This window comes from Castor canadensis, chromosome 10 (genome assembly GCF_047511655.1).
Source record: "Castor canadensis chromosome 10, mCasCan1.hap1v2, whole genome shotgun sequence".
NCBI classification, from domain to species: Eukaryota; Metazoa; Chordata; class Mammalia; order Rodentia; family Castoridae; genus Castor; species Castor canadensis.
Window position 1 is genome coordinate 140,015,939 of NC_133395.1, and position 22,224 is coordinate 140,038,162.

General features: G+C 48.7%; 2 protein-coding genes across 9 annotated transcripts in view; one reads left to right on the plus strand and one right to left on the minus strand.

Moving 5' to 3' along the window:
• Positions 1 to 2,687: 2,687 nt before the first annotated feature.
• On the plus strand, positions 2,688 to 15,652 carry Cav3 (caveolin 3). 2 transcript variants are annotated; one of them, XM_074042840.1, is made up of 3 exons: positions 2,688 to 2,867; positions 2,980 to 3,109; positions 14,751 to 15,652. In XM_074042840.1, exons 2-3 carry the CDS (start codon positions 2,996 to 2,998, stop codon positions 15,090 to 15,092), a joined length of 456 nt encoding a protein of 151 aa, XP_073898941.1. In that variant the 5' UTR covers positions 2,688 to 2,867; positions 2,980 to 2,995; the 3' UTR covers positions 15,093 to 15,652. The 2 variants fall into 2 exon arrangements, with proteins under 2 accessions (XP_073898941.1, XP_020037400.2); XM_020181811.2 differs by lacking the exon at positions 2,688 to 2,867 and having other exon boundaries at positions 2,875 to 3,109; positions 14,751 to 15,632.
• A 2,031-nt stretch (positions 15,653 to 17,683) lies between these two features.
• Positions 17,684 to 22,224, minus strand: part of LOC109688341 (oxytocin receptor) — a 95,696-nt gene continuing 91,155 nt past the window's right edge. For all 7 annotated transcript variants that reach the window (XM_074044301.1, XM_074044300.1, XM_074044298.1 and 4 more), the window contains one exon: positions 17,684 to 21,899. In XM_074044301.1, coding sequence (XP_073900402.1) covers positions 21,649 to 21,899 — 251 coding nt within the window. In that variant the 3' untranslated portion in view covers positions 17,684 to 21,648. The remainder of the gene's footprint in view (positions 21,900 to 22,224) is intronic.

Sequence of the window (22,224 nt, forward strand, 5' to 3'; positions counted from 1 at the left end):
CTTTAGTTTCTCTGCATTAAGGGCAACAAATGCTAGCTAGTTTTTTAGGTGTCTTACCTATCCTAACATTTTCAATTATTTCTGATGGTAGGAAGAGACGGTATTCATATACTCATTATGCAGATGAATTAAACTCATCTGAGGGGTTGGCCTGCGATGGGCACATGCTATTCTTCTGTCTCCAAATCCCAAGCTCTCTCCTCCACCACCTCAGACTTTGGGGCCCTCAGTTTCTTCATCTGTACAGTGGGAATGCTGCATCTCTTTCAGCTCTAGCATGCTGTCATTTGTCTTACAAATACAGAGCCCAAAGCCAGGTAAGGGAGAAAATAGAAGCCCTTTGCCTGAATCTAACACTTCAGGAAGGGTTGAAGTGTGGCGCAAGTGGCAGAGCTTTTGCCCAGCATTGATGAAGCCTGGGTTCTAGCCCCAGTACCAATAAATGAACAAACAAACTCCTAGGATAAGCAAAACAATTTCTCTTCTGCTGATTGTCCCAGGTTTATTGCATGCGTGATAAGTCTCACTCACTGGCAGGTGCCTGAAGCCCCAGGTTTGACAGCACACTGACAAGTGGGCTCAGACCATCTTCCCCTTTCCTGTTATCTCCCCTCTTCGCACTCCACCTATTTATGTCTCCCTGCACATCTCATTTTTCTCTCTCTCCCCACTAGCAAGCCAAATGACAACCTGCCTTTAAAGCAAGAACGCAGAGTGCTTCATAAAACCCAGACACAAAGCAACTTAGGCAAGTTGCTCTCCTTCCTTTCCTGTTCCCTCAGTAGCCCATGGCCCAGGCTGATGACAGAGTTTCAGCTTTAGTGTTCTCTACAATCTTGTCCACCAAAACACAGGCCTCCAGTGAGTTTTCCCACTGTGTGTGAAACACAAGGAACACAAGCAGGATGTGCCTCCCATACTTGATGAGTGAGGACACTGAGGCCCAGAGATGGTAGGTGGCTGCCTCAAGTCACATGGCTGGTTAATGATAGGCTAGGAATAGACTAACAGTTCCTGGCTCAAAAGCTCTTCCCATAAGCCTCTCCTTTGGAAGCAGGACCATCATAAGGAAAGAGAACTGGCTTTTTCTGTCTCTATGCCTGTGGGTTCCTCTCTGCCCCTCTGATCCCAACCATCCCCCTGAACCACAGAATGCATGCATGGCCTTCTTCCAAAGCCCAACATGTGAACAGGTGCCCACCCACTGCCCTCAGCAGTGAGCAGAGCCACAGACTCTGACTGCCACATTAGCCACCAACTACTCACCAAGGCACCTTAGCACAAGCCAGGCACATGGTGAAACTCGACCAACGGCATTGCTGACAATCACTCTTTGTCCCAACACCTACGACTATGGAACAAGATACCCCCAAGTCCATTGAAAAGCCCATGTTCTCATGGCCTCTGCGATCAGATGTTCAGTCAGGCACAGTGGGAACAGAGCATCTCTGTTCCATGATATCTGGGACTTCAGCTGAAAGCACAAAGGTCAGCAGAATACCAAGGGCTGGAGTCATCCCAAGCCTTGTTCACTCTCATGCCTGACAGTGACCTGGGCTGACAGCTGGTCAGCCCAGAGCCCCTCCCGGAGGGGTCTCCTTATGGGCTACCCTGGGCTTCCTCTCAATATGGCAGCTGAGTTCCCAGAGAAGCCAGAGAAGAGAGAGCCAGGGAGCCGTGTCCATCCTACGACCTGGTTGAGAGACCCAGAGCATTGGTTCTGCTAAACCGTGTCAGTTGGAGTCCACTTGCCCAGGTTTGTGAGGAAGGAACATATGTACAGCCAGGTCCTATGAAGGAGCATCCTTGGAAAAGACCATCTCCGTCCTCGCTATTATCATCTTGTTAGCAACCGTGTTAATCAGCGTTCTGATGCTATAGCAAAATACCTGAGATAAACAGCTTAAAAAGAGCAAAGGTTTCTCTTGGCTCACAGTTTTGGAAGTTTCAGCCCATGGTCACTTGGCTGATTACTTTGGGCCTGTGGAGAGGCAGAGCATCATGGTGAGAGAGTGCAGCATATGGAGCCTGTTCACCTTACAGCCGGGTGCAATACAAGCAGAAGAGGAAGGGGCCGGGTCCTGATTGCCTCATATCCAGGACATGCCGTGCCCACTGCTCATATGGAGGGGCTGGGCAGCCAGGCAGGCAAGTGCTTCCTGGGGACATGGAGGGGCTGGGCAGCCAGGCAGGGAGGTGTTCCCTGGGGACATGGAGGGGCTGGGCAGCCAGGCAGGGAGGTGCTCCCTGGGGACAGAGCAAAGGCACCCCCTGCGTTCTCCTCTCCTCTCTCTGTCTTATCTCCAGCACCCCCTCCCCAACACACAGCCCATAACTCTCCCACGTGGGGAACCCACAGAAATGGGAAACCATCAGACCTGCCCCAGGCCACCAAACAGCAGGCTAACGATCGGAGGAGAAACTTTTAAAAAGATAACTTTTTAGTTCCAAGTTCTTTGAACCTCCTCCTCTCTCCTCTGGAGCAGTTAGAGCCCAGGTTGTTCATGATCCTGTCCCCATTTACAAGTGGGGACATGGTGGCCTAAAGAGGTGACATGTTCCCTAGGTCACACAGCCCGCAAGAGGCAGAGCTGTGGCAGGCCCACCTCCCTTCTTGGGCAGCCACTCCCCAGAGAAGCCCAAGTGCTGACAGGGTGGCAAACCCCAGGGCCCCTGGGAGCACCACCCACCTCCCAGGGCACAAAGCTGCCAGGCCCAGCTCCCACGCGAGTCCCAGGGCTGTGCGGCCCCCTTTAAGGAGTGCTCTGCCATCCAGAAGCACTCCAGTCTTAATTTTAGCTTGGAGGCCTGCCACCACAGGCTTTAACCAGAGAGCAGGCTGAAGTTATGCAGGACAGCTGTCCCTGGTATGCTGGGTGGGGCCTATTTAGCCTGCGGGGACACAGGCCGGGGACCCCGAGCGGCTCTCCGCCCCAGTGTCCTCAGCCCTTCACAGTGTGGATCACCTCCCTCCCACAGAACCCCCAACCCTACCATGATGGCGGAAGAGCACACGGACCTGGAGGCTCAGATCGTCAAGGACATTCATTGCAAGGAGATTGACCTGGTGAACCGAGACCCCAAGAATATTAACGAGGACATCGTCAAGGTAGGCTCTCAGGAAATGGCCCTGCCACTATCTGTTCCACACCCCTCAGACAAACCCTCCAACCCACATGGAGAACCCCAAAGAATCTTTAGCACAAGCAACAGCCCAGCTGCCCATATCAGACCCAAGTGTCCAGCAGGCACGTAGCACTCAGACCTGCCGCTCCCCTGGCCCTGGGCCAGGGAGGAAGGGAACTGGCGGCCCAGCCGGCTCTGGTTGGTGCCAGGGGCCTGCTGTGGTCTCCTCAGTGGGTTCGGGTCAATCTCCACTGAGCTTCCCACAGGCCTAGTGGCCTCTTGAAGGGATCTTTAAGCACAGCCTGGTGTCTGTCCCCATGGTGGCCTAGCCCCAGGTGCTGGCCTCACCACAGGCATGGTGGCCTCAGCAGGCGAAGGCCTCACAGAGGCACTCAGTTCCCCAAGAGGGGAGCTCAGTGTTGTCCAGCCTTAGAAAAGTGGCCTCCAAGGCCACCGCTTGCTGACACGTGCAGCCTGACGCCTCCAGGCTTGCTCCTGCAATCCAGACTCCACCTGAGAGTCAGAGGGGTCTCTAAGGCAGAATTCCTCCAAACAATGTCCCCAACAGCCAGCGTCAGGGTCCCTGGAGGGGATGTTAATGGGGGGGCTCCGGCCCTACTGAATACTCAGAATCTCAGAGCAGCGCTGCCCCCTAGAAATACAGGTGTGATGTGACACCCTATGGACGTTTAAGTATAAGAAGTGACAGTCATTTCTTATTACCAAGGATTACTGTACATGATTGGAGATACTAGACTCTTTTTGCACAATAGTCGCATGGCAGTTTACTTTTAAATGTTTACCTTTATAAAAATGGGCTATTTTTGAATTGTAGTTATAGTAGGTTGACAGAAAAATTGAACGGAAGGTACAGAGATGCTCTACGTAGACTCTGCCCCAGAGTTTTAAGTTTTCTAGCAGTCATAGTTTAAAAAGGAAAGCAAGTTGAGATGAACTTTTCTGATATTTTTCATTTAATTCTGTATATTCCAAATAGTGTCTGTTCAACATATAATGCACATAAAACCACTGCCAGCGAACTGCCCCACGGTCTTTCTTTGTCTTTGAAGTTTACTGTGTCTCGTACTAAGAATGCTCTCAGACTCATGTTTTCATCAGAAATGCATTTTATATATTTAGAGTTCCTAAAATTCACAGTGGAAAATGGGCTCACATGACCAAATTGTTCTAAACAGTCTTAAAAGTTTTCCAATAACAGAACTGAGTATCTGTTTTTCTGTTGAAACTCAAATTAAACAGAATTTAGAAAGCTTTGGTCACACTAACCACATTTCAAGTGCTCAGTGTGGCCAATGGCTTGTCCTAAGGTTCTGTCCCTCGGTGGGGCTCCTCCCCTTCCAGGTAAAGTCTACCCTTTACATATGGCCTCCCAAACCCAATGTAATACCAATCCGGCCCCACCAGTTTCTTCTGCCCAGCTTGCTCACCCCCCAGAACACACCCCTTCATCTTGGGCAGGAGTGCCCACCTTCTCTCTGTGCCTGGTGAGCACCCAGGTCCACCTTCAAGGCCCACTTCAATGTCACCTCTTCCAGGAAGCCTCCCAACTCCTCCAGGCAGTCAGTGGCTCCCTTCTCACTCACTCTTCACTGCAGCATCCCATGTAAAGTCTCACACTATGCTGCGTCTGTATCTACAGGAGTTATAGTGGTGGAGACTGGTAATATATCACAGCATAACAGGAAAAGCTGAAATGAGGAAACTGAAGAAGCAAAGTTTTCAAACTACAAAGCACTAAGAAATGTGAGACACTATTAGTTTCCTCAGAGTCGCTGTAGGGACAGCCCAGGCCTGATGTTAACAGGTCCAATTTCAAATCCAGGCCCTTCAACCTAAAAAAAAAAAGCCTGTCACCAGGTTTTCTGTGCCTCTGCTTCCCTGGTAAGATGGCAGTGATATAGTTTACCTCCCCCAGGCAAGTGAGTCTCAGCAGCACTGTCACGTGCAGATGCATGAGGGGAGGGGTCTGGAAGTGTGTGACAGTCCCCAGCACAAGCAAGGGTGGCAGTGCCAGCTGAATAGGGGCCTCCAGGACCTTCCCATCCAGATGGCAAGAGTTGAGCCATGGGCCACCTCTGAGGTCCCTGGTCGGCTGCTAGGGAATAGAGACGAGAGCCTGTGGGAGAGATTGGTTTCTTAGGAAGAAACCAATGGGTTCTGAGTGCAGAGGGTTGTTAGGTCCCTGCTGAGCCAAGAGGGAGCCAGCTGCAAGCCCCAGGCCCAGATTGTCACTCAGAGGGAGAGGTGGGGATGGGAGCACGGCAGTCCAACTACATGCAGCCTCCTTGGCACTGAGAGACATCTCCTCCTGGCAGCTCTGAGCCCCAGAAAAACATAACCCATGAGGCAAACCACAGATAATTTTGTCAAAAGGAGATTATTCCTTGATATTGTTTGGACAGTCTCTGCTTTGAGAAGTTTTCTTTCTTTTGCTTTTAATGAGAAAGAAATTAAAAGTTTAGGAAGACAGAGCAAGGATCATAAAATCAGTTCAGATAAACAACACAGTCCAGCTTGAGGAGACTTCAGGTTTGCATTATGCTTGTGCCTGTCACAGAAGAAGGATAAGGAAGAAAGAAGGGAGGGTAGGGGCAGCCTATCTGAAGAGGGTGGCCTCCTGACTGCCTCCTGGTGACCAGGGGGAAAAATAGAGGGTGGAAAGAAGGATGAGTGAGGGAGACAGATGGGATAAGGCAGAGGCTGAGATAATGACTCAGAAGGCCCTGGCAGTGCCCTGTGTGGCCCATGTCAGGGTGGCCTCACAAGTGGCAGCAGGGTCTCATGGACTAGGATGAGTGACAAGGAAAGAATCCAGGAATGGGACCTAGCTTGAGACCCTGGTTCTTGTCCTGGTGCTGATACTAACTTGCTGTGTGATTCTAAGTAAATAACTTGCCCTCTCTGGACCTGAGTCCCTGGTACAGACACAGGCTAGTGGAAAAGAAGAGACGTGGTCCCCTCTTCCATCAGCTGTTCAGACTTCTCACACTGTTTTTGTGCCAAGGAAGAAGAGCGGGGCGGGGGGGGGGGCGATAGACCCACCACTGACATGGATTTGAACCCCCACAGAAGGAAAGCACTGCCCTTGAAACCAGGCAGGAAAACCAGGGTCAAAGGTGGAATGAGAGCCCTGTCCACCCAGCAGACTTACACCCTGTGGTCTTCAAGGCTCTGCTGGGCCCAGGGCAGAGCAGAAGGCAGTGGAGGTAAGGGCTGAGGAACAAGGGAGAGCTCGCCCAGCTTCCTTCCCCACCCACCCTCTTCAACATCAGAGTGCCTGCTGTGTGCTGGGCACCCTGCTGTCAGAGGGGATGGCAGAAGCTGCAAACACACCCCATGCCAAGCTCTGGGGACATGAACGTGTATCCAAGGCTCTGGGGCCCTCAAGGATACCTCCTGTAAACGAGGCTTCAGCGTGCCTAGCCATGCGTGCCTCAGGCCCCATCCCCCAGCCATTCTGACAGTGCTCATGGCTGGTTTCAGAGCCTTCATCCCCAGCTTGTAGACAGGCACCTGGGCCCTCAAGCAGCCATACTTGGCCCCAACTGTCATGGGGCAACTGCAGCTTCCAGACTCAACTTGTCTAACCTCAGGGGCTCCAAGTGGGCCTGTCAGAAAGGCAGAGAGACAGAAGGGGTCCCAGTCCTTCCCATCACACGAGTTCCCATCCCTCCTCCAGCCATATCTGCCACAAAACACCTTCCTCTGCCACACAGCACCCTATCCCATGCTGAGAAATGCCCAGAGGAGCCAGTGCCCACCTGTTCTACAAAATCCCCTTCCCAGTTTGGGATGATCTGAGGCACCCTACTGCACAGAGATGAAAGTGACCCCATACTGCTCCTTGGGAAGACTCCAACCAGCAGAGACTAATGAGACCAGAAAAATGAGACCTTGAAGGCGAGTGTTCTGGAGGTTAGGGAAGGAAGAAGTTACTGTCACTGGGGGGAATCAGGAGTCAGCATCCCAGGAAATGGTATCTGAGGGACATTTTAAATAATGGAGGCTGGGGGGATGGGCTTTCCAAGAAGACACAATAAACAGCAATGTGGGGAGAAGAACATTGGGCAGAGTTGGCAACCGTGGGGACAGGTATTGTCACTGCCCCTTCCTGTGTGTGTGGCAGACACGACCAATGGATCAAGCACATCCAGGAAGCCAGGGCCCATCAGCTGGTCAGAGCTGGCACAACAGATGAAGCCCCTTGCTTCTCTGCCTACAGGAGAGTAAGGAACCCTCAGATGAGAACAGGACAGAGCATCAAAAGGGAATCTGGGGTGAGGAGGCAGGAAGGGCAGGCTGAGGCTGGATCAAAGTTATCCAAGCCCCCTGTCATTCCACGCTGGCATTTCCTGCCCTGTGTCACTGACCTCTGGAAAGGGATATGTTGAACCAATACTGAGTTATTCTCACTGTGATGGTGACTTCTGGGAATCAAGTGGTCTAGAGTTTTTGAAATACCATCTGCTTTCTTGGAGAGCTAGTTAATACAGGTTCCTGGGCCCTGCCACCAGAAGTTCTGTTCATGTTTGAGTGTTGGCAAATATGATATGCACAGCCTACAAAAGACACACCCAGAGTTGTCATCCACTTTCCCTGAAGACACACTGTATCAATTATCAATTGCTATGTAACAATCACTGCAAACCTTGAAGGATCACAGGATTCTGTGGTTGGCAGGGCTCACGGGGCCCTGTAGGTCTCCAGGGAGCTGCTCAGGCAGTTGCAGTCACATGGTGGCCTGGGGCTGAAACCTCCTGGGCAGTCTGAACTGGAACATCCAAGATGGTTCATTCATATGCCAGGGCGCTGGAAGAGACAGCTAGAAGGTGGGGTTCATCCAGAACACAAGGATGGCTGGGCCTCTATCTCTCACAGTCAGGGTCTCTCCCTGCACATGGCCTCTCCACCAGAGCAGGGTATAAAAGTAAACTTGAAGCATGGCGGTCCGGGTCCCAAAAGCCAAACCTCCTAGGGCTTCCTGAGACTTAGTCTGGAACTGGCCTAGCATTCCCTCTGCCACATTTCTGGTAGTTACGGTGCAAGCTCATACTCAACATACGATGCAATGCCCATGAACATGAGTACTGAGATATGTGGCTCACTGAGGGCCGGCCATCTTTGGAGGTCAACTGGCCATCCACAGAAGCTGGTACCCAGCCTAAAACTGCACCCAGGGCATTTCTACTGCTCCAATCCCAGCTTCATGGAAGGCACAGGCTGAGTGGGCAGAAGAGAGGATGGAAAGAGTCCAGTAGGAGGGCAAGAACCAGGGTTCACTGGGAGGCTGATGGGGTGCTTCTGGCAGGTTTCTTTCTGTCTCCTTGTGGCCCTTGTTATTTTGGTCTCTTTCCAACTCCTTTACATGAACTCAAGTGTCTTTACGCTCCAGCCCTGGCAACTCAGCTTCCCCTCTAGGATGTTCCTGACCCCAAGCTCCTGGCAATGCCTCGCCACTTCCTGTGCAGTGTTCTGTGCCTCTGCTCCTCCTAGGGTGCCCCTGGCCCTGGGGTGACCCTGGGTAAGGAAACTGCAGCGGGGATTCAGACTTTGATGTCAGACTAACTTGGGCATCAGTCAGCTTGGCCCTCACATTCCATGTGAAGTGACAGATGCATGGCCAGAACTAACCTACAGGGGCCAAATGCATTGTGGGTATTACCATGGCCACCCAACTGCACAGAATTCTCTAACCAATATTATCATTTCTAACAAAAGAAGCAAAGTGTGACCATCTTTAAGCTGTTTTTGCAGCTATCACCTTATTTTCATTTTTTGATTTTATACACCAGTGGTTCTCAAACTATCTGGGTGAAGGGCCAGTTTTATTATGATTATTCCAGTCTGTTGTACAGCAGTTCTTTTGTAAAATGCAGGAAAAGTTAATTTTCAGAGAAAGGAAATGAAAAGCAAGTATGCAAATCTAAGCCCCAACTTTTATTATTGTTAGATTCGAGGGGAGGAGCTCTTTTGTAAACAGTGTAACAAGATTCTATTTGACAACAATTACACACAAAAAAGAGATTCAATAGTCATAAATGTACCGCATCAAATTTCTACAAATATTTCCAAATGCTGACTGGCACCTTCTGTCTGAGCAAGGTGAAGCCCAGGAAACCAGGACCCACTGCAATGAAGCCCTGTGCTCCAGTCTTCTGACTCCACAGCTAATTCTCGGCCAGTGCGAGTCTTGTCTTAATCCTCTCTATGTAGAGTTGAACAACCCAAACAAAAGAAAAAAGTCAAAAAACAAATTAAATAAACCCAACCAGAGGCCCAGAGACAGAAAGCACCATGCCTGTAATCATACAGAGCCAAGTAGAGCTGAGCCTCAGAGCTGTTTCCCCCACTCCCAGATAGCCTATCTGGATTGTCCCCAGCCCCAGATGCCCAAGGACTGAGTCACACAGGAGGACTCTGTGGAGGTATTTTTGACAGGGGTGGCTGCTGGCCTCTCCACTCCCCTCACCCCGCCCCCCTCGCCATCCTCAGGCAACTCTATCATCCCACATCTCCCCCACCCTCTCAGGGACTGCGGGGGCTGCACTGGCTGGTTCCAATTAGTCAACTGGCTTTCTTGCTATTCCAAAAATAAGTATGCTGGAGAAGGGGACACCAACTGAATGAGCAACATCTGGTCTCTTCCCACCCTCCTGCCCCTCTCTCCAGGTACACATGTAGCCCTAAGGCTCAGCCAATGGATCTGTCCCCCAGCCCCGACTCTCAAAGGAAAAAGCCATCTCCTGTCTGCTTCTGGAAAGGAAATAAGAAAGCCACTGATACACTGGCACAGTTGCCTAGAGCTGCCTGAGCTGGCTCTTATAAATATCTCCCCAAACTAGTGCGTTATGGCCAAAGCTCTCTCAACACACAAATCTAAGTCAGGGGAGCAGCTGCCTCCCCTAGTACAGGTAGCCCTCAACAGCATGCTTCTGATTCTCAGAAAACACATCAGTTGCCCCATAGGCAGCACTCAAAGGCAATCCTGGAGGTAAGACCAGTGGCCTCTGTGAAAACACAACAGAAAGATCCCGGGGAAAGGATTATTACTGTGAGTAGAAAAGGAGAGGAAGGAGGATTCCATCCATCTTTTCAGTTCAGACTGACACACACACAAGTACTATGATGAGGTTGGCCAGAGAATTTTTTGTTTGTGACCTGGGAAGTCAGCAAAATTTCTGAGATATATTTTCATATGGACTTCAGAGCATTTGAACAAATAATTACCACCACTGAGAACCTACCATGTCCAGGTATTGTGCTAAGTACTGCCAAAGAGGTGCCTAAAACAAAGTGGGTGCTCAATAAAATTTGTTTGTTTGGCTAGATGAATAAGTAGAAAGGAGAATGGATGGATGTGTGGACAAATGGACAGAAAAACAGGTAGGTAGATGTATGGATGAATATAGATAAATGGATAGATGGATAGGTAGATAGATAGATAGATGGAGGGGTAGGTAGATGGATGGATAGAGGACAAATGGATAGATAAACAGGTAGGTAGATGTATGGATGAATGGAGATAAATAGGTGGGTGGGTGGACAGGTAGATGGTTACATAAATGGATGGATAGATAGGTGGATGGGTAGATGAATAATGGTGGGACATAGATTGATGAATAATTTGAAGAAAAATTTGTCTCTATTCTTCATACCAATAAGAAATTGCAACTCTGAAGCTCAAAGAGGTTAAGCAACCTGCCAAACTCACTCATCAGGTCAGTAACTGAGCTGGGATGCAAACCACCTTTGGAGCTAGCTTCCTGTTGGGGAAGGCACTGGGCAACAGCCTCCATCCCAACAGCAGCCACATCACTCAGTTTTCAGTTACCGGAACAAATAGAAAGTTTTGTTTGGGCTCAGTTTTGGAGGTTTCTGTCCTTGCTTTGGGCCTGTGGTGAGGCAGCACACCATAGCGGATGTGTATGGTAGAGCAAGCCAGTGATCTCAAGGTGGAGAAGTGAGAGAGAGACAGACCCAAAATCCCCTTCAAGGGCATGGGCCCACTGACCTAAAGACCTCCCACTGCCACCACCCCCTGAAAGTTTTCATCATCTTCCAATAGCACCACACTGGTGACCAAGCCTTTAACATATAGGCTTTTGGGGGACATTGCAGATCCAAACCATAGCAATAGCCAGCAGTTCCTAATCAGGTACTCTGCCAGGCAGGGTCAAATTGTGCCTTAATTTATTTATTTCTCTGACAACTAATAAAAAACAAAGCTAGGAAACTGAAGCACATAAATGCTGAGTAACTTGCTCTCCCAGGTGCACTGGACTCTCACCTCAGCAGCAACTTCACAGCCACCAACTCGTCTATCCTGATGACTCTGAGAGGTCAGGCACAAGCAATCAAAGTGTGCTGAGTGGAGGGAGATGCTATAACAAATGAACAAGGCAAGCTGGGCTATAACAGGCTGGGGAAATTGCTGACTCTTGGAGATGGGTGAGGTGCTGGGGAGAAGAGGTCATGGGCCCTGCCTAACGGCCAGTCTTCCAAAAGGACAGTCACCCTCCCTGACAGCCACAGTCCAGTCAATGTCTACTTGGGGTCTGGCCCCACTAGGGCAGTGAGAAGAGCACTGGGTTAATTAGGATGCCTGGGTCCAGTCTGAGCGCAAGCCAGTGCCCCTCCTCTAGGTCTGCATGCCCAATAAGAGAGGAGACAGGACTGGGAAAGCTTTGGACAGGGAGGCTTTGGTGCTGAGTAAAGGAGGAAAGAAGGCAGAGGGGCTGGAAGGGACAAAGGCAGAGAGGCAAGGTTCCTTCCACATGGACTCCCTCTGCAGAGAGATTTCTGAGGCCACACAGGGTCTCTACAAACTAGAGACATCGGCCCAGGCTGGGCATTGGCTGCCATAGTGGGGAGGGGGCAGGCTAGAGATCAGAACTCCTCCATCAGCAGGATCAAGGCCCTGAAGCTTTGATAGAACCTTCCATAAGCAGGGATACATCCACATCAAGGTCAGAAGTGCCCCAGGCCCACACTTACCACCTTCCCCAATTTGGAAGCTCCCTCAAAAACTTGCAACTCTGGGGACTGATGGATTGGCTCAAGTGGTAGAGCATCTACCTAGCAAACGTGAGACCTGAGTTCAAACCCCAGCACAGCCTAAATAAATAAATAAATAAAAATAGGAACTCTATTTTGCCCCATAGAAACCAGAGGGCTGGGGTGTGGCTCAGTGGTAGAGCACTTGCCTAACAAGCATGAAGCTCTGGGTTCATCCCCAGTACAGAAAAAAAAAAGTCACCAGCCCTTTCCATCCACTCTCCAAAGCCTCTTGTCCATCTCTGCTCTAAATTCTATCACCAACCAGTCACCACCTCCTGGAAGCTCTCCAGGAAGAAGTGACACCCTTCTCAAGAAGATAAGGCCCATATTCTGCCCCTCTTCACATTCATGGGGTCACATAAGTGTCAATTAAATCACTTCTGCTGAAACCCCCCAGGGTCTGATTATACAGAGAGGGACTGAAGCCCCAGTGACTCCCCAGTGCGGCTTTGCCATGTCACCTGACCCCTGGAATCTCACCTTGGAAACGTTGCTCCCCCAAGTGGGCCTCATCCTCAGTTGCCTGCAGCCAGAAGCCAGGAGGGAGGCAGGAGGGGACAGTACAGGGAGGTGAGGCCTGGTACAAGAACTCAGACTAAAGTCATACAAGTAAAAGGGGACCCAAGATTGTCTGAGCCACTTGGTTATAGTCACTCCCTTTTCCAAAAACGTTATTCTGGAAAGAAATGCACCAGGGTGATAGTACTTTTAGAATTAAGAAAAACACAAACCAGAGATTCTTTTGTTTTCATTTTCTTCTATTCTCTTAACCTTCTGTGATGTGGCTGTTGTATAATGGAAAGTAATTTTAGTTAAAATTCTGTACATCGAGGAAAGGATGCCCTTCCCATGGCCAGAAAGGGAAGAGGAAGGCCTGGGAGACTGATGCTGGAGCTCTGGTCCTACCTTCCTCAGGGCCCCTCCCATTAGTCTGATCTGTGCTTTCAACCAACCCTCTTTTATGTAAATGGTTCGGGGATACCTGATCAAGGAAACAGTTCAGAAAGGTCTAGGCCATGTTAGTCAGTTTTTCATCACTCTGATGCCTAAGGTAATCAACTTAAAAGGAAGGAAGGAATTTGACTCATGGGTTCAGAGGTTTCAGTCCATGGTTGCTTGGCTCTGTCACTTGGGGCATGCAGTGACACAGTACACCATGGCAGGAGCGCATGGTTGAAGGGCCTGTTCACCTCATAGCAGCTGGAAAGCAAGATTCCCTTGAAGGGCAGTGACCTCACTTCCTCCCACGAGGCCCCACCTCCAAAGGTACCCCCAATCTTCAGTAGTACCACCAGCTGAGGACCAGGACTTTAACACATGGGCCTCTGTGGGACACTTACAACCAAACTATAGCAAAGGCATTTCTAGTTTGCTGACAAGAGCACACAGCTCTGCAAAGTCCCACTGGGCAAGACCTACTGGTCACCCCTGCAGGTCCACCAGTTGCTGAGCTTGACCTTCATTCAGTGCTTTTCAAGCATCAGGTGGACTTGACAGCCTCGCATCCTTTTACCATGATGACACACAGGAACATGGTCCTCACCTCCATTTGACAGAAGACAGCTAAGGCTTGGTGATGCTAAATGCCATCACTATGAGTAAGCCGCCATGGTCACGCTTAGTGCATAGCAGTGGCCCCAGGAAGCTTGGGAAAGGCACTTGACCAAAAGTACTCTCTTTTGAAATGCCCCCGTGGGGGTACACAGCCCCTGTTCATTCCTTGCCAGTACTTTCACAGTAGTGTAGCTGCCTACCAGAGCTCTGCCATGGCCAGAATCTGTGCTCACTCACTGTCGTGTTCACAGGTGCTCGATACATCTTCACAGGATGGATCTGACTGGTCCATCTCCCTTAGGATTACAAAATAAAAGATTTTGGGAGCTGTGTTAGTCAGTTTCCTATCACTATAACAAATGACTGAGATAAAAGAATTATAAGGAGAAAAGGATTATTCTCCCTCAGAGTTTTAGAGGTTCCAGCCCATAATTGGTAGGTTGCTTTTGGTCCTGTGGAAAGGCAGCACATCATGGTGGCAGTGTGTGGTAGAACAAAACCATTCACCTCATGGTCAGAGAGTAAGGACAGAGAAGGGGGCCACAATCTGTTTCTAGAATTCACCCCCAATGACCTAAAGATCTCCTGCTTGGCCCCAACTCTTAAAGTTTCCACTGCCTCCCCACCTTTTGACATGTGGGCTTTTGGGGAACACTGCAAATCCAAACTACAGTGGGAGCCATGGCTCTAACACTGCTTTAAGCCAGTCAATTCAGCTTCTGGGACTGGCTTATCCATTCACGGAATGCAGGCATTTGACAAGCTCTTTGTTGTGCCTGCCTGCTCAAGGACAAGGCCAGTCAGCATGGCTGGGGACACTTATTAGAAATAAGTCTTGGGCCCCATGCAGACCTGTTGTGTCAGCATCTTCCAGAAATGGGGTTTAGGCCTCTGGGTTCAACAAGCCCCCAGGGGATTCTGATGCACACATACAAAAGCTTGAGAAATGCAAGACTGCTGTGAGTTGAGGATTCCCCTTCCTGCCCCTGCAGGTGGACTTTGAAGATGTTATCGCAGAGCCCGTGGGCACCTACAGCTTCGATGGCGTGTGGAAGGTGAGCTACACCACCTTCACTGTCTCCAAGTACTGGTGCTACCGCCTGCTGTCTACACTGCTGGGTGTCCCGCTGGCCCTGATCTGGGGCTTCCTGTTTGCCTGCATCTCCTTCTGCCACATCTGGGCAGTGGTGCCATGCATTAAGAGCTACCTGATCGAAATCCAGTGCATCAGCCACATCTACTCCCTGTGCATCCGCACCTTCTGCAACCCGCTCTTCGCCGCCCTGGGCCAGGTCTGCAGCAGCATCAAGGTGGTGCTGCGGAAGGAAATCTAAAGCCAGGTGGGGTCACGAGGGTGGCAGGGCAGGGGGAGGTCAGGCCAGACTGGTCCTCTGATACTGTTCCATGGGCGATGGGGTTTTCCCCCAAGACGGGAGCGCACAGTGTAGACCGCTGGACAGAAAAATCAGCCCAGTGCAGAAGTAGAGGCCCTCACTTCACCCCAGCTCCACTCCAGCCCTACCATGACGTCCTTTGACCCGGCCCGAGGGAAGACAGTTTTCTAAGAGGCAGCTACTGCAAGTCTTTGCGTCCATGTGTACTGTACAGCATAAACCAGCATCAGTTCCCACGGGACTGACCTGTCCACCCACGCCTGAGAGAGCAAGCAGTGACTGTTGGCGTGAGGAGGGTGCTCCAATAAAGGGTTTCCACTGCATTTTGAGGGTGTTGAGTTTTGTGTCCATAGGTTGGCACAGATCCATCCTCACCAGCTCCAAAAGTTTCACTGCCCTGAGAAGCACAAATGGGGAAAGTGGGTTGTTCCTCTGCTGGGCCAAATCAAAAGACCAGAACCAAGTGACATTTGTCTTAGGATTCCAATTGTTTGCTGGACATCTGCTCCCCCATGTTCATGGGAGATTATTTCCAAAGGACTTCTGTCATCCTTGAGACAGCTAATGGGCACCAACAGAGGAAAGTGGCCTTTGGGCTGTCAGGGTAATGACCCTTCCTGGGTATTGAGGAGGACAGGGCCTAGCCTTGGGCCCCTCTGTCCCATTTCCCCCCTCCCCCCAGCTTTGGCTCACCCAACACTAGCCCTTGACCTAGCTGGCCCTGTCCCTTGGCATCTCTTCAGCCCTAAGAGATATGGTGAGGGCAAAAGCTCCAATGTGTGCTTGTGTGTAATGGCCATGGGACTAAAAGGACTAGAATGGGCACGTCCCAGCTCTCCTGCACTCCCAAAGCAAAGCCACACACAAAACCAGCAGCCTTTCCCAAGTATGTCCTTCAGATTTTAGTCCTGAAACAAACAAACAAATACAAAAGGTGAGGAGAGGATGGCCTCCAGTGGCCAATGTTATTGAGAAATGTTGTATTCAGAAACTTTCAAAAGAAATTAGCACATTAAAAGTTCTCACAGATTCTGTGGTAAGGAAATCTATTTAGGCCACATTATCTCCCAATCTTATCTGACCCTTTCTTCTTTTTTTTCTTGCAACACTCATTTAAGAGTCATAAAATGAGTCAACACTCACTTAAGGCTCCACAGCACTTTGCAAATTTGCAGAGACCTCATTGTTGCCTGGGCACAAGCCCAACGGGTCTTGGGGGGCAGTGTGGTGAAGTGGACCACATGTGGGTTAGGAGTCAGGATACAGGCAGCCCCAGTTCTAGCCCTCCCTCTGTTCCTAGCTGCTGTCTCTGGCTTCAGTTATATCACTCATAAAATAATCTCTATTGTCCATTTCAGCTTTAAAATCTTGCCTGTTTCTGTCTTCTCTAACATCTTATGAAATTTTCGAACACAGAAAATATTGAAAGGGAACATGTGTCTATGTTGGAGCTTTGATTAACATTTTACTGCCACTGCTTTGTCCTGTACCTATCCATCTATCCATCCCTTCATCCATCTACAATCCCATCAATGATTAATGTTTAAGTAAGTTGCAGGTATCAGTATATTTTACCCCTAAACACCTCATCATTCAACTCTTGTTTTTGCAGAGGAGAAAGTTATAGCTCAGAGAGGTCAGCAGAGTTGTCAAAAGGTGCACAGGTAGCCAGTGTCAGCTCTGTGGTTCCAGCTGCTGTTCTGTGCTTTCCCCTTGAGCCCACCCACATTCTCAGGTGGACTGAGAAGGATTAAGACCCACATTACTTATGTCCTCCTGCCTTGTCAAACAACCCTGAAAATCGTTAGGCCATCACTTTCAGATTTGGAATCTTGGGTGCAGAGATTTTCCCCATCTTCGTACATGTACAACTGCACTGGGCCAGGACTCCAGTTTTTCAAGCCCACTCTTTCTCTAAGGGCAGACTATGGTAGGTGCTCGATTACCTGTGAAGGTCATAGAACTACAGAATGACATGTCTGAGATGTGTGTATGTCTGAAGAGTTCTTTCCCCTCCAGGAACCCCCTGAGAGGCAGTAGACACATGCAGCACACTTACAGGTGTGATGGAAACAATCCGTTTCTCGTAAGTGCTGTATGACCATCAGGCACCTTTGTCTAAAATACAGATTTCAAGGCCTCTGCTCCTGAACTTGACTCAGTAACAAGGCCCAGAAATCTACATTTTAACACCGATCCATCTGTGGTCTCAAGGCTGATATCCTTAAGGTCTCTTCAAGGTAACAGTATAGAATCCTACAATCTCCAGAGTTAGATGCTGGCCCATGGTGGGTTTGAGTATCTCACATAAGAGGTTTGTTCCAGGGTCCTAGAGCATCTTCCAACAGACAAATGAGTGCACCTGGAACTCCAGAGAATGGGACCAGGTCCCACTTCTGCCCCCAGCACAGACCACACACCTGTCATTAGCAGACAGATGACCCCGAAGCTCTGTCAGGGAACCGGACACCATCAAGCCACCATCTGTGGTTATTGTTCTTGGAAGGCAGAGAAAAGGCAATGCAACATATGAAAAAAGTGTTTATTAAGTGCACCTTTTGTGAAGCATCTCATAAGACAAACATCTCAGGATTAGCCACATCACTGACCAATTGGCACAGGACATGAGGGCAGCACAGAAAGTGACCACAGTAGAACAAGATCAAGGAATCCACATTGTACGTTAAATGGCATTTTGTTGCAATTGAATATGGAGGTGGTGAAACACTCTAAAGCCAGGATCTTCATCAAAGGTGGACTGGACTATGTCGCCTTATGCTGCCTGAAGAGGTGACCCATAGATTCATCCCAAAAGGGGACTGTATGTAGCAGATATTTTTCAGGGCCTAAATAAATGAGGCTCAGAGTCCACACATTCACTTTTAATGGTCAGAGCCATGAGACATTCCCAGAGCTTTCACACAAAGACATGCATGATGACAGCATCCCAGTCAGTTCTGAGGCCCAAACTTCCACAACTCCAGGGCTCCTGGGAGGCTGTGACCCTGATCAGAAAATCTACTGAGAGTCACCATCACCTTGATCTTGAGCAAGCTCCAAGGATGGAACTGTTCAGGAAACAGCAGAGACCAGGGCATTTATGTGGCACAGATGCTAACAGACCCCACCTCTGCTGCGTGTGCACCCAGTGTTCCAGGACATGAATGTGCAGACCCCCCCAACATCCTTCTGGCTTCCCAACGAGCAGGGACTGACTGGAGTGACATCCTGAGTGTGTGTCACAGTACCAGTGGCAATGCCTCTGAGTCCAAAGATGACACCACCTTCTGTCTCCACAGTACTGAAGATCTTGTACTGAATTCATAAATGCTGAACACAGACATTGCAATACGTATCTTTCCCCAAAACATCTAGACTATACTGGTGTGTGTGTGTGTGTGTGTGTGTGTGTATACATGTGTGCCTCTGTGTGTATATGTGTGTTTGTATGCATGCATATATGCTTGTGTTTGTGCTGCACTGTGGAAGAAATAGAAGAAGAAAGTGTGTTGTGATGAGAGCGGATCTGAAGCTTCTAGGAAGGGCTCTTGCTGTATCTCAGTAAGTCCAAAATGGTTCTGGATAGTAAAAAGATGCCCCAGAGTGCACTAAGTTGACCAGTCCCAGACAGAAAAACCTCTGGTCACTAGTGTCCTGCATTTATGAGTGAAGGTATGTCTGAGACCCAGTCATGTGGTCATGTCCTACCCTCAAGGCCAAAAGGACATCTGGAAACAGGTTTACCAGGCAATCAAAACCTTTGAGGCTCCTGGAGAACTGCTGCTCTAAATAGGACAGGATGGTCTGAGGCTACAAGGCATCCTTTGGGCCTGATTAAAGCCAGGGGGGTTATCACTGCTGCTATTGTTGGCCAAAATGAAGAAGCCCTCTTGCAGAAACTTGGAAGTGGTGAGTCACATAAGAAACAAGAGCTGGGGAAGGTAAGAGATTCCCAGGAATTCATCCATCATATTGGTTTTCTCTGAATTCAGCTGTTGAACATTTCTTTGTTTTGAAGTGCAACAGTTCAGTGGTTTTTAATATTTCTCAAAATTGTAAACCATCGCCACTAATTCCGGAACATTTTCATCACTCCAAAAAGAAACCCCATGGGTCGTAGTCATTTTCCATTTCCTTTCACTTTCCATTCCAGTCCCTAGCAACTATGAAGCTAAGTCCTATGTCTAGATATCTGCTTATTCTGGACATTTCACATAAATGGAATCAGACAATATGTGGCTTTTTGCAACTTGTTTCTTTTGTTTAGCATAATGCTTTCAAAGTTCATCTGTGTTATATAATTAACAGTACTTCCTCTCTTTTTAAGGCTGAATAATGTTGCATTGTGTAGCTGTTTTATTTATCCATTCATCAGTTGGTAGAGCTTTGGGTATTTCATTTTGAGGCTAATAATTCAATGTACACTGGTGTACGAGTCTTGTTGCAAAAGAACATTTTCATTTCTCTTGGATAAATACCTAAGAGTGGCGTTTCTGGGTCCTACATTAACTCGGTTTATCTTTTGAGGAACTGACAAACGTTTCCACAGGGCTGTATCATTTACATTCCTCCCAGCAATGTGAGTGGTATCCAGCTTCTCTATATCTTTGTCAACACTTATTATTGTCCATACTTTTGACTGTAGCCATCCTAGTGGGTGAATGGAATCTCAGTGCTGTTTTCACTACATTCCCCTAAAGAATAGTAATGTTCAGCTGCTCATTGGCCACTTGTCTATCTGAATCTTCTACCTATTTTTACATTGGCTTCTTTTTCTTCCTATTATTTATTATATTGTAAGAGTTCTTTACACACACTAGTGCCTTATCGGATGGATGATTTGCAAATATTTTCTCCCATCCTGTGGGTTATCTTTTCACTCTCTGGGTAGTGTCCTTTGAACCACAAAAGTTTTAATTTTTGACAAAGTCCAATTTGTCCAAATTGGTTGCTTGTGTATTTGGTGTCATATCTAAGAAACCATTGCCTCCCCCAAGGCTACAAAGATCTCTGCCTAAGAATTTTATAGTTTTAGCTTTACATTTAGTTCTTTGATGCATTCTAGGTGCATTTTTGAGAAGAGAATAAGGGTCCAGCTTCATTCTCTCCCATGTACACACGGAGCACAGTTTGTTGAGAACACTATTGTTTCCCTATCGAACTGTCTTGCCACTCTGATTGAAAAATCAATTGACCAGAAATGTAATGGTCCCTATCTGTATTCTTTATTCTATTCCATTGTATATATGTCTGTCCACAAGCCACTACCACACTGTTTTGATTACTCCAGTTTAATAGTAATTTTTAAAATCAGGAAGAATGCATCCACCAACTTTGTATTTCTCTTTCCAGGTTTTGTTGTTTGGCTATTCTGGGTTCCTTGAATTTCCTTATGAATTTTAGGATCAGCTTATCAATTTCAGAAAAGAAAAGCCAACTTATGATCTGATAAGATTGCATCAAGTCTGTACAATTTTGGTAGTACTGCCATCTTAGCAATGTTAAGTCTTTCTGTTCGTTTAAGTCTTCTTCAATTTCTTCCAGTGATATTTTGTAGCTTTCAGAGTTAAGTCTTAACATTTGTCTTAAATTTATTCCTATTTTATTTTTTCTGATGCTATCATAAATGGAACTATTTCTTAATTCCATGTTCCTATTGTTCATCAGTATTATAAAGAAATACAATGGGTTTTATATATCAGTCTTGTATTTTGAAATCTTGATTAATTCATTTATCATTTCCAACAGGCATGTGTGTATATGTGTGTGTGTGTGTGTGTATGTGTGTGTGAAATCCTTAAGATTTTCCATGTACAAAATAGTGTCATCTACAAATAGCTTTACTTCTTCCTTTTGAATCTGAATGTCTTTCATTTCCTTTTCTTTCCCAATGCTCATCAAACATTAGCTTCTTAAACATTTCTCATTGGCTCCCTGTGCCAGATGGTCTTACAGGCAATCCACTGCTCTTAGGGATACTTTCAGAGACACTGGTACCTAGGGATGCTAAGATTTGGTCACTCAAAGGCAAAAGCTCTCTGAGGTCAGGAGGAAATTAGCACCACCTTTCCCATCTGCAGTCCCATCCCTACTCATTCCAAGCCCAGAACACTGGGTTTTCTGACTCAATTGATCACTGACCCTAGACTAGCTATCTTTCACAAGATCCCAGAATAAAGAGTAAAAAAAGAGTGAAAGTATAGGTCCAGGGGAAAAAGAACCCACCCCCCCATCCAGGATAGCAGAAGTACATGTGGGAGCCCAGGGGAGGCCCAGGGGACTGTCTGATGGCTGGGTCACCCTATTATCTCCCACCACTGAGAGACCCTTTCCCCCACCCATGCCAGAATCTGCCCCGCACCCAAGCCGCCCCAAGGAGTGTGGAGGGGACAAACTAATAGGCACCTTATACACATCTGTGCATGGCCACTGAGGGGCGGACTGCCCGTGTCAGTGCACCCCGAGCCTCAGGAGGCCGCCATGGCCCAGGCCTGGGTCATGCCGTAGGCGGATGGGAGCAGCTCCTCTGGCTGGAGCTACGGTGGCTCAGGACAAAGGTGGACGAGTTGCTCTTCTTGCTGACGCTCGTGGTCTCCCCAGACCGGCTGCCCTTCAGGTAGCCAGAGGAGCAGCAGAGGAAGCGCTGCACAAGTTCACGGAAGAGGTGGCCCGTGAAGAGCATGTAGATCCAAGGGTTACAGCAGCTGTTGAGGCTGGCCAGGAGCATGGCAATGATGAAGGCTGAGGCTGCAGGACAGAGGAAGGGACAGGAGGGTGTCACGGGCAGGCCTTCCCAGACTTGCCAGGATTAGCCACCATTTCCCCAGCAGCCACTTTTCCAAGTACCACAGGATAGGCCTGAAAGAGGCACAGTGTGTCTGTCTTCCTCCCACAGCTTGCTTGTCCCCCTGGGCTCAGTCTAGCCCTGCAACTGTCCCACCTTCTCTCTCAGCCAAAGCGTCCCCAGGTGCTGCAGCTGGCTGCCTTCAACAGGAGCTGTATGCATGGCCACCTGTTCCTCCATCACTCATCCAGCCATGCTGAGTGCCAGTGGCTTACAAAGTGGAAGGGC